The sequence below is a fragment of the Rhinichthys klamathensis genome, unplaced genomic scaffold, assembly GCF_029890125.1.
Source record: "Rhinichthys klamathensis goyatoka isolate OS25496 unplaced genomic scaffold, OSU_Roscu_1.1 h1tg000110l_1, whole genome shotgun sequence".
Taxonomy (NCBI): Eukaryota; Metazoa; Chordata; class Actinopteri; order Cypriniformes; family Leuciscidae; genus Rhinichthys; species Rhinichthys klamathensis.
Window position 1 is genome coordinate 2,997,208 of NW_026606648.1, and position 13,130 is coordinate 3,010,337.

The 13,130-nt window shown below is 37.1% G+C and overlaps 1 protein-coding gene across 7 annotated transcripts in view; it reads left to right on the top strand.

The window, feature by feature from the left end:
• The window catches only part of dlgap1b (discs, large (Drosophila) homolog-associated protein 1b), a 161,980-nt gene that overhangs the window by 137,990 nt on the left and 10,860 nt on the right, over positions 1 to 13,130 (top strand). For all 7 annotated transcript variants that reach the window (XM_056254158.1, XM_056254153.1, XM_056254157.1 and 4 more), the window contains one exon: positions 12,403 to 12,788. In XM_056254158.1, coding sequence (XP_056110133.1) covers positions 12,403 to 12,788 — 386 coding nt within the window. The remainder of the gene's footprint in view (positions 1 to 12,402; positions 12,789 to 13,130) is intronic.

Sequence of the window (13,130 nt, forward strand, 5' to 3'; positions counted from 1 at the left end):
TCATTTCAGATGGTCAAGGTATCCTGTGACGGCCGCATGCTGGTCTCTATAAATAAAAGCTGTTGCCGCTGTTTGTGTTAGGCTATTTCCAGTTCAACCATACAGAAGACTCGTTTAACATCTAACTGGAAACATTTCCAAGTGTTTTTGTAGAAAAAAAAACATGATGTCATGACGTGTGTTGTTGTTATTAAGGGTCAAGATGTCTGCAGTGTAATAGAAAAAAAAGTGACCTGAGCAGAACATTCGTTCCCAGAATGAGGATGCTGCTGTTTCCACGGCAATTCATTCATTTAAACTGTTGATCTGGTGAAAAGAGGATGGGATGATGTCATTTAATTATCTCTCATTTTCTCCTTTTTTGTTTTGTTTTTATTATATTTTGTTGTTTTTTAGAGATTGCTGTTGTTTTGAGTTGTTGTTTGGATGTAGTCTTTGCGCCAGAGAAACAAGCTGTAATTTTTTAGAATTTTGTGTTTGAAATTTCGTTTTTGCTGTCAAAGAGTAATTATCTGGTGAAGTAGATTTATTATTGTAGAGTTAAAGGCAGGGTAGGCGATTTGATCCAGAAACATTTTCTTGTTATGCTGGTTTAAAGTCTCTTCATGTCCTGATAACATCACACGTCATCAGCGCGTTTCATGCTATGCGGAGTTAGACAGACCTCAGTCACCGAACACCGCAACCGAAACAGCAGCCGCCTTTTACAGTTCCTCCTGAACCAAAACAACAAGCTTATACTTCGTTCACACCATAACAACTGTAATTTCGATGAGATGGAAACCCGCGACGTTATAATTGGAGCGTTTCGTGACTCAAATTTATGTGTTTCTGTGGCTGAATCAATGGCGAAATGAATCTGCAGTAGTCAGGTGGTACAGGTCAGTGTTCTTTAGGTTGTTTATGTTCATTACTATTGTTCTGTTATGTGCTTCGAGACATGAGGTAGTTTAATGCCATCTCTCGTGACGCTTGTTTGCTCCCTGCTGTACGCATTCATGTGTTTTGAAGGAGAAGTGGCTTTGGAGACGCTCTGAAGGGAGGGTTGGATCTCATGCTTTCAAAGCTAACTCGCTATTGCTAGCTTCTCTGAAAATTGCCTATACCCTACCTTTAACGAAAGTTATCATGAGCATTATAATGTTTGAAGCGGATGTCATAACAAATGTCAGAAGATTTTAAAACAAGTGGTTCATTCATAAATCCGTAAGATTGTACCTTAATGCTGTGGAAATTCAAACCGGAAGACCAAAATAGACCTGAGTGCATCGATAGCGTTTTTGGTGCTCATTTCGATGTCGTCCTGTCTAAAAGGAGAGATTGTAACAGAGACTCAGAATGCCAAAGATGACAGCAGTGATATCATAAACAGGCCCTCCAGTCGATCAATACAGACACTCACTTAGATATGATCTCAACATTATCGATTATATTCTCATTACACAGAGTCTGATGACTCTCATATTGATCCAAAAAAGTAGTAATAAGAGACAAATCAATATTTTTGAACTCAAAGCTGATTTTCTGCAAAGACCAAAACAACATAATCGTCATACATTTAATATAATTGTATACAAGTAGCCTAACTAAACCCGTGGAAAATGCATATTGTGTTGTTAGTGAACAGTTCAGGTTTTGAGCACAAGAGGGCGGTGTAGTACACAGAGAGAGTGGAGAAAAGCACGTGTTTGAAATCAAATAGGCCTAGTTCTCCCTACTACACGCTTAAAAACAAAGGTTCCAAGAAGTAGTTTTTAGATTCTCTTAAAAGAACCATTTTTTTCTCTCTCTCTCTCGCTTACGTTTTAATAATCTGTAGAACCCTTTTCCACCATAAAGTAGCCTAACTTTTGTACCATGGAAAGGTTCTGGTTCTTCATGGAACCATTGATGCCCGTAAAGAACCTTTATTTTTATAAGTGTACATGAGAATATATGTGTGAATCATTTCAGTGGATGATGCAGTTCACAATATAGGCTAAAACAATGATTTAAAAAAAAAAAAAAAAAAGTTTTCCAATGCCACTTTCAGTGTTGTTTTAGTATTATTTAAATGCTATTATAGCATTTATCATTTTGAATTAACTTTTATTTAGTTTTATTTAGTTTGAGTTTAAGCAATTTTGTTTTGTACTTTTGTCATTTTAATCGTTTTTTTATATTTATAATTAGCTTTAATGTATTTTTATTTCAATAATAGTCTTAATAATTTTAGTACTTTGATTTCAGTTAGTTGCCGAGGCTTCATTTCTAATTTTTTTGTTTACTTTGAGTTACATTTTTCATGTAATATTTGTATATTTTTGTATTTTAGTTTTATTTCAATTAACGAAAATGGTTTTTAATAGTTTTAGTTTTAGATAAACAACAACACTGGTCACATGATCTAAGCGCAGATGTAATTTTACAAAAGTAATGTAAAGATGCCCATGTAGTGTATTTTTCGCACATTTGTTTGTGCTGCACACTCATGTAGCAAAAATTATTAAGGCTGATAGTTTGCTTTGAGAAATTGAGGTGTGTGTGTGTGTGTGTGGCTGTGTGTGTGTGTGTGTGGCTATAGGACAGCCCATCTTTCCAGACTTCACAAATCACTCATTTAGACATTTCAGTTAAACAGTCTTGCTACTTTTTATCCTCTCTCTCTCTCCCTCCCTTCCTCAGTCACCGTCTCGCTCTCTTTCTCTCTCTTAGCCGCACAAATAATCATTTCCTTTCAGGCACTCCCCTCACTCACCATGAAAGGTGCTGTGCTGATTTATACTTAAACATCATGTCTCAAAGCTCTAAGATTTATATGATTTCCTCTTCCTCCCCAGAGTTAATCAGCCTGTGTAAGTATGTATGTGTATGTGAGAGAAAGAGACATGAAAGAAAAGAAGCTGTCAGTGAGAAAGCGACATAATGAATACACTGTCTGAAATGCTCTACTAGTGTGGGCATGTAGAAAAATACACAAACACGCATAATCTTCAAGCTTTCATATGAATCCCTCCTCTAAATCTATGACCTGAAGCTTACCTTTTAATAGACATTACAGAGGAGATGATCTCATGCATTTCTGCTTCAGTTTCACACACACACATTACTGAAATGTACATCTTAGTCCCGAATATGTATGTAAGAGTAATATTTTATCTTAAAATATATATATATTTTTTTATTACTTGCATTGGTCTGATCAGGGAAGCAAATAATATCATGGCTTATTTCCTCAATTTCAAAATAACATTTTTATTCTATGATAAATTTAAAAAAGTATACTCCTGTATATTTCTTACATACATAATACATACATATCATACATTATTTTGTATGTATATGAGAGGATTTTGCATGGATGCATTAAGTTGATCAAAAGACAATAAAGGCATTAATAAATAAAATAATAAAATGTCACGGTTTCCACAAACTGTTTTCAAAATTGGTAATAATTAGAAATGTTTCTTGAGCACCAAATCAGCATATTAAAGTGATTTCTGAAGGATCATGTGACACTGAAGACTGGTCTGTAAAAATAAATGTGGTGTCCGCTGTGTTATTAACTTTGAGGTGTTTTATTTTCATCCTGTAGGTGGCGATAGGTACACAATTAAACATTCTGACACATGCTGGAGCCTTAAAGGGATAGTTCACCCAAAAATGAAAATTCTGTCATATTTTTTCCTCACCCTCAAGGAACATAAAAGAAGATATTTTGAAGAATGTCGGTCACTAAACAGCTGATGGTCCCCATTGACTTCTATAATATAGGGGGGGGGAAATACTATGGAAGTCAATGGCTTTCATCAACTGTTTTATTACCAACATTCTTCAAAATATCTTCCTTTGTGTTCAGCAGAAGAAAGAAATTCCTACAGATTTGGAACAACTTGAGGGTGAGTAAATGATGACAGAATTTCCATTTTGGGGTGAACTATCCCTTTAAGTCTGTTCACTTGCCAAATCTAGCGTAATGTGGTCTGTCAGTGTCACAATGTCAATTATCTGTTCATTACCTGATTTAACATGCTTTTTAGTGTTACAAAAACACACTGACTTTCAGAAGAAGACCTTTTTTTCTCTCCAGAAACAAGTGGCATCTGAGTCTGTTTTTGGAGAGTGATTCTGAGTTCTCTTGACTGTTTGATGACCGTGCACTTTACGTAATTACAACTTAACGGCTTCTCTTTGAGAATCGCTATGCTTTGATTCAGGCCACACAGAAAGGAAGTGCGGTTGTTGACATGATCCTGTCACAGGAAACTCCTGTCTCTTTCTCTCCTCTCCTCTCCTCTCCTCTCCTCTCCTCTCCTCTCCTCTCCTCTCCTCTCCTCTCCTCTCCTCTCTTCTCTTCTCTTCTCTTCTCTTCTCTTCTCTTCTCTTCTCTTCTCTTCTCTTCTCTTCTCTTCTCTTCTGTTCTCTTCTCGTCTCCTGTGTGTGTGTGTGTGTGTGAGAGAGAGAGTATGTTGAATGGTTTAGGTTTTCACTGCGAGGGTGGGGCAAACCTTAATTACAGACCGTCTCTATACTCTTTCAGAAAGGGTCCTCTGTGTGTGTGTGTGTGTGTGTGTGTGTGTGTGTGTGTGTGTGTGTGTGTGTGTGTGTGTGTGTGTGTGTGTGTGTGTGTGTGTGTGTGTGTGTGTGTGTGTGTGTGTGTGTGTGTGTGTGTGTGTGTGTGTGTGTGTGTGTGTGTGTGTGTGTGTGTGTGTTTTTTTGCCCCTAAATGTTTTGGGAGGGTCCTTTAATGGCATATATCACTTTGGTGCTGAAGTCTCAAAACATGCATTTATAAAAAGCCAAAAATTACAACATGCCATTTGGATTGACTCTATATGAGTTTATGGGAAGAGGTGTGTGTGTGTGTATGTGTGTGAGGTTCTACTTTAGTAGTTTAGGAAGTCTTTGTAACACAATGCATTGCATTCCTGCACTCCTGCTGGGCTCCTCGTTTGTTCCTTGCATTCTTGCCCACTCACCCCCAACCCCCTGTGTGTGTGTGTGTGTGTGTGTGTGTGTGTGTGTGTGTGTGTGTGTGTGTGTGTGTGTGTGTGTGTGTGTGTGTGTGTGTGTGTGTGTGTGTGTGTGTGTGTGTGTGTGTGTGTGTGTGTGTGTGTGTGTGTGTGTGTGTGTGTGTGTGTGTGTGTGTGTGCGTGCGTGTGAGTGTCGGGGGTCTCTTAAGTCTCCTAAAGACTACTTCAATCTCGGAATAACCCTAAACCAGCACTAACACACTCTTCACAAAAACTACACACATTTCTCCGCCACACACAAGTGGGTTCTTTCCCCATCCCCCCCCTCCCCTCTCACAGGATACCAGGGGTCAGAGGTCAAACCTGGAGACACAAAGCATAAAGAGAACAAACCGCAGAGGGAGAAATGGGGAGTGGGGGGAAAGAATGAAGGAAAGAGAGATAGGTGAGTTACGGGTAATTATTAGGGTGGTTAGTCAGCAGGAAAGTTGGTTATATTCAAATCAGCACTGCTGCTCAGATGACAGTACATTCATTTTAATTCATTCATGGCTCATCTCATGAGTTGCATGTTGGGTGTGCTGCATATATAAGTCGGGGTGTGAACTTTTGACCACATTCCTTTGTATTTAGATGTAAATGCATGAGTGTCAGGCCTCTGACCTCTTGAGATGTACAAGATCTCGACCTAAAGACCTTCAAATGAACACAAACACACACTAAGTTCATACATTCCATAGCTACTTATAGCTTTTTATCTATCTATCTATCTATCTATCTATCTATCTATCTATCTATCTATCTATCTATCTATCTATCTATCTATCTATCTATCTATCTATCTATCTATCTATCTATCTATCTATCTATCTATCTATCTATCTATCCATTTATCTATCTATTTTTTAAATAATATATTTAGTTATTTTAAGTAATTAAGTATATTCACAATACATTTCAAATATTTCTTAATTAAATTTTTTTATAATAATAATAATTATATAATTATTTAACAATAAATTAACATATGTAATAATATATATTTTAAAATATTTAGATTATATATGTATACAGTATATTACTCCATTTATATAATATTTTACATTTCTTTAAAATATAATTACTAAATTAATTACTTAATTACTATATTTACTTAATAAATATAAATATTTTAGTATAAAAATGTATATGAATATTTAGTATTAGGTAAGTATTTAAAAATAAAGATAATTATATATATAATTATATATAAATAAATATAAATATTTTGTATTAGGTATTTAAAAATATGAATTATATATATATATATATATATATATATATATATATATATATTAGGGCTGTCAAATGATTAATCGTGATTAATCACATCCAAAATAAAAGTTTGTGTTTACATAATATATGTGGGTGCACTGGGTATAATTATTTTATATATATATAAATACAAATGCTTGTATATATTTAAGAAATATTTTCATGTATATACTGTATATAGATTTATATATAATTTATATTATATATAAATATAAATATTTTATATATAAATAATATTTTTTTCTTAATATACATGCATGTGTGTGTATTTATATATATACAAAATAATTATACACAGTGCACCCACATATATTATGTAAACACAAACTTTTATTTTGGATGTGATTAATCACGATTAATCATTTGACAGCCCTAATATATATATATATATATATATATACAGTATATACAGTATATATATAATTAGTAAACTAATATAATGTATTACATTATTTGTTTAGTAATTATATGTGTGTGTTTGGTCTTTGATTTACTAAATATAATTAGCTTTTTTAGTATTTATTTATTCTATTGTATGTCTCATATTTAGATAGCTAGGTACATATGTATGTGTATCTTCCTGTCAGTTGGGTTTCATTCCTGGAAGAGAGCAATGCAGGATGCATCTATCCTTATACAAACACACAAACACACACTTGGTGAGCCGTCAGGCAGATGTGTAATCAGACAGGTATGTAGACTGATTAGGGAGTGTAAAGGCAGAGATCATTTGTGTGTCAGGAGTGTGCGTGTGTATTAAATTATAATTTTAGACTTCTGTCAAGTTGAATGTGTCTCGCGGTTTTATTGTGTCTTTGTGTATCCTATAGTTCAGAATGGTTTTGGTGTCTGTGTGTGTGTTCTCACTTTGACTGGTGTCAGGAATGCTTGACAGGAACTAAAGCAAATGGGCCACTAAAACTAATCTCATCCTCTTTTACTGTGTGTGTGTGTGTCCCCTCATTCATCCCTGCCTCTCTTGTCCTCCTCCAGGGCATGTCTGTCTTTACAGACTAGAGAGAAAGATATTCATCACCTAAGTTAAGATCTTGCAGCCCTGCAGATTCCTACTCCCATTAACTTTGAAGAGTAAAGTTAAGGTTTCAAAGCTCATTACTTTTGCATTTAGAAAATAAAATGTTGTATTTTATTTGTGTATTTATACATTCAGACAGAATGCTATTTATTTTGTTTTATTATTTTGCATTGAAATAGTATTTGTTTTTTTATATATTTTTTTAATAATTCATTTTTTAAATAATTCATTTTAATAAATTAATAATTTAATCAAATTATAAATATTTTTGCATTCAGATTTTATTTTATTTATTTTATTTGTATTTATTTTATTTATTTTTATTTATTTATTTTTATTTTATTTTATTTTATTTATAAACCACGGCACATATATAATCTCACACTTACCTAATTGAACTGCCATAAACTGTCTAGTCTGTGTTTTATTCCTTCTTTGAACTATGATTATGACACTTAATGTGTCACCTGTCGGCCGAGTGTTAGCGCATGCGTGTGTGTTTGTTTGTAAGCGTGCATGGGTGTGTTTGTCACTGATTGACAGCTGCGGGGAAACTGGCCATGTGTATGAACTTAGAACAAGCAAAAGTAGGTCAGGCACACTGTTAGTAAACACATCCACTCACACAGTTTACAGTTAGCAGTCAGCGCTGCATTTAAAAAAAAAAATTTGCTTTTTTTGTTGTGTTCAATACTGGCTGGTCTGTTTTTATCTCTATCTTTGTTTTGTTTTTACACGCACACGCTGTTTTATAGAAAGGCCACGGATTTCATGTTCCTCCTTGTTTCCACGGCTACACTATCACAAAGGACTCCAGCTGGCTTTGGAAAAAGAGAGCAAGGGACAGAGAGAAAGACGAACGGTGACCAGCCCCTTTCTAAACACACGGCAGCTGGGCCGAACTGTCATTCTGCACCCTGGCCTGCTTACACACACACACACACACACACACACACACACACACAAACACACTGCGGCCCCTCCTCTGGCTTTATAGCTCTTTGTGTTTTGCGATAATTCCCTTGGCATCTGCTAGAGGGAGCCCAACTAACCTGTTTGAATAAGTTTTATCGTTTTTGTCGCTTCCACACAAGCGCACACACACACTCACGTCGCACTCGTCCGCGTCCAGACGTCATGATGCCCAGAGGTGCGTTCAATCTCCCCTCCTAATGAAGCATGAGGCTGAAAGGGGAGTTTCTCCGGGCAGGGGCCGAAAAGAAGGAACGAATGGATGATAGAGGGGGGGGCGGGAGGTGAAGTGAAGGGGGTTGAGCAGGGGACGTCTTTGATACAGCTCTGGCCCGGGCGGGGGGTAGTGTGTTTTTTAGCCAGGAGATTCACCATTCACACTCCTCCGTCGGCCGCTCGTTTGAAGTGCCTCACAAAGAGGAGTTTGTGGGCCTGGGGCCAAAAGGGGTTTTGTCATTCACAGAGTCCCTCTCCTCCTCCTCTTTAACCTCTCGCTCATTCTTTCTCTCTTTTGAAATGAGAAATACTTTATCGGCCAAGAACGCAGCCAATTAATGTTCAACCAACAGGCTGAATTGGTACAAAGCTAGCATGCATGCGTGCGGTTTAGTTTTCGCATCACTCGCTCTCAGATTTGATCTGAACTTTCAGAGAGTTTAACTCCAATCCCGATCCCCAGTTAGTTGCTGCATTTGTTTGCAGTGGCGCTCGGATTGTGTTAGACAAGCGGCAGATGTTAAGACCGTTTTGTTGAGAGAAAGTTGGACGAAAGCATTTCGGGGAGTTTTTCTTTCTCCGTTCCTGCCTGCTGGAGTTCAGGAATTCTCTATCACACTCCACTTCCCAACTGTTGGATAAACACGATGGCCTTGAGAGCGTGTGTGTGTGTGTGTGGTTTTGGAGGCGTGACTCTTCCATGATCCAAACATCAAAGTGTGTCCGTGGAAACTGTGAGGTAGTCAGTAATGCCGCTAACATGGCATGACTTGTTTTTATTCCCTGCCTTTTTTGTGTGCGTGTGTGTGTGCACACGTGTAGGTGAAAATAAAGTCGTTTGGGATGTGTCCTACACATCTGGTGTTAGAGAATATATCATACTGCGGTTGCCCATGTTAGAAAAACACAAATTTTGAGAGGTTTTGGCCTCTAAAAAGACTTTGACAGCTCTCTGGCAACTGACTTCCTCTTCACTTTGTGGAGTCCAGACAACCCGTTGACCTTCCTGGCATGCTTTTGTGCAGATGGGGCATGTGTGTGTGTGTGTGTGTGTGTGTGTGTGTGTCCTGGTAAACCCTACGTTATGGGGACAAAATGTCCCCACAAGGATGGCATTATCCAAAATCCTTGTCATTGTGAGGACATTTTTTTGTTCCCCATGAGGAAAACAGCTTATAAATCACACTAAGTGCTGTTTCTTGAAAATATAAAAATGCAGAAAGTTTTCTGTGATGGGCAGGTTTAGGGTTAGGTGACAGAATATACAGTTTGTACAGTATAAGAATCATTATGTCTATAGAAAGTCCCCATAAATCATGAAAACACAACTTTTGTACATGTGTGTGTGTGTGTTGTTTTTTTGTATTTATATAAGACTACCATTAAAAAGTTTGGGTTCAGTTTTTTTTTTTTAAAGAAATGAATACCTTTATTCAGGAAGGATGCATTAAATTGATCAAAAGTGACAGTGTAATGTTACAAAACATTTCTATTTCAAATAAATGCTGTTCTTTGAACTTTCTGTTCATCGAAGAATCCTGCAATATAACGATTTCCACAAAAATGTTTAGCAGCACAATTGTTGTCAACATTGATAAGAAATAAAAAAAGAAATCGTGAGCACTAATTCAGCATAGTATTTTTTTTCTGATGAATTAATTGCAGTTTAAAATATATTAAAATAGAAAATGGTCATTTTAAATTATAATAATATTTCACTGTATTGTGGATCAAATTAACTCCTTATGAGCATGTGTGATTTCTTATTAAAGCATTTTAAAATATTATAACCCAAACTTTGGCACGGAAGTGTGCATTTATGTTTTACATATAGTTTACATTTATATTTGTATTCATCTATTTAAACAAAGACAGGAAGAATATTTATATTTGGTAATGAGATTCTCAAGGCTATTACTATTGTGTGATAAGACTAAAATAAAAATCGAGACTGTTTTTAGCTTGGAAACTTACATCTGTATTTTAAAGGGCTCCAGGTGGCTGGATGTTTTGGGCTATTTGACCTGTGGTTTGCCTTTGTCACATAGAAAGAGAGAGCGAGCGAGAGAGAGAGGAAAGGCTTTAGAAATAAACCGCAGGACTGGGTGGGTCAGAGAACACACACATACATGCTTGACACATGACACAGGCTCATACACACAGGTGAGAACAAGCACACAGTGCCCGGCTCGGTTGCTGTAATAGTTTAAAGAGAAAGCCTGGCCTACTTTCCGCATGCACTGTGACCCAGTTTACATAGATTCAGACACACGGAGCAGTCACAAACCTGTTCCACATCCCTTCTGTGTGTGTGTGTGTGTGTGAGAGAGAGAGAGAGAGAGCTGTTAAAACACAGAGCATGATCTTCTTACAGTGCTATAATCTAAAACAGAGACACGCACTCTCGTACACTCAGATGTCATAAAGCAAAAGAGAGATCTTCCGATCTAATCCGTTCCCTTCATGTGTCCAGGAGTAATGTGCGTGTGTGTGTGTGTGTGTGTGTGTGTGTCTGGGCCTGCGCTAACCTGCTCCTGCCAAAAGCAGGAAATGAGGGAGCTGTAAGAAAATGGACTGCCACTGTTTAGTCTCTGAACACACACACACACACACATACACACACACACACACACACACACACACACACACACACACACACACACACACACACACACACACACACACACACACACACACACACACACACACACACACACACACAGTGTTTAGTCTCCTCCAGCAGCTGTGCTATTCTAAGCAATACAGGCAGGAAGAACAGAGAGAGCAGAAATAGATGGATGATTTTGGGACAGTAATGCCAAACTCCTGTTGTAGTTTTACTCTGCAACTCTACAGTGCTGTACTCTAAGCATGCTCTACCTTACTCAATTCTATTCTAATGTGCTCTATTTGTTTTTATACTAAACTTCCATTCGCTATTCTGTTTTATCCAACTCTATTGTATTATATTCTACTCTACTTCACTATGTTCTCTCCCACTCAACTCTGTTGTACTCCGTTCAAAAGTGTAATTCTACTCTATTCCAGTTATCTTTACTCTGCTCTACTTCATTAAATGATGTTCGACTCTTACTTTATACTATTATAGGCCAGTCTATTCTACTGTACAAAACTTTGTTATTGTACTTTATTCTCTACTCTAATCAAACTCTACTCAACCCCATTCTATTATATTTTAGGTTACTTTATGCTATTCTTCTCAACTTTATTATGTTCTACTCTACTATATGTTGCTACTCCACTGTACTTTATTCTCTTTTACTCAATCTTGTTCTACTCTTTTCTGCTATACACAACTTTATTCTACTCTGTTCTCCTCGGCTCAACTTCATTGTACTCTAATGTACTGCACTAAACGTTGTTCTAATTCATTCTACTGTAACTTATTTCTGTTTAACTCTGCAGTTATTCAACTGTGTTCAACTTTACTCAACTTTATTATGTTTTACGTTACTGAATTTAGTTTTACTTTAACTCTATACTATTTTATGCCAGTCTACTCTATTCCATTTACTTAATTATAATCTTCTCAACTTTATTTGACTCTGTTATACTGTACTTCATTCTCTTCTTCCCAATGTTGTTCTACTCTATTTTGCTGTATGCAACTTTATTCTAATCCCATCAACTTCACTGAACTTGACTCTGTTTTGCTGCATTCTACTCATCTCTGCTGTGCTTGTATTGTATTGTATTGTATTGTTTTGTTCTCTATAGTACTTCAAATAGGTCCATGGTACTCTAAATTTACTTCCACGTCTTTTTGTCCGTTTTCAGATCATGAACCTGCGATTATTATCTTGTTATATTTTGACTATTAAATAAATGTAACTAAATTGTCAATTGATGAATGCGCTACTTAGTTGTGTGTCACTTCCTCCTACTCCACAGTATCATCATGTATTACAACCTACAAGAAAACTCCGCCCCCGGTCCCACCCAGGTCAACACCCACCAGACCATACATCTCTATAACAGCCCAGAGCAGCACAGAGTCAGCACAGGATGCTTACAATGAGCTCACCGGTGCTGGCCCTTCAAACCGGGCCTTAGCAGCGGTCCAGTCGGGCCTCAGCAACTCCACTGAGAGCATCGATAGCATGAAGGCCCTGACGGCAGCCATTGAGGCAGCGAACGCTCAAGTCCACGGCCCAGCCAGCCAGCATGTGACCAACAGCACCATCACCATCACTACAGCCAGCGCCACCAGCGTAACACGCATCGCACAGGACGCTAAGAAAGACGCCCTCAGGAAGTGCCTGTCCATAGGGATACAGGTTGGCCACACACAATCACATCTGCGTTGCCTATAGGGTTACAGACTAGCAATACTAAACTAACAAAGAAAACACAAAACAGAGAATAAAATATGAGCTTAACCACAGCAGTGTTTACAAGACTTCAGTTTACAAGAAAAGAAAGTAAACAACACACTACTTGTGTATGTGGAAAAATACTGTCTCTGTCTCTCAAAACCTTCAGAATAGTGTACTGCTCTTACTATTTCTGCCACACAAAGATTAGGCAAAAATAGTAAGATTAGTATGCCAGTATGCTATTTTAAATTCAGCCAGGCATTAGTTACAGTATATACTGGAGTTATTTAGTATGCTCTATAT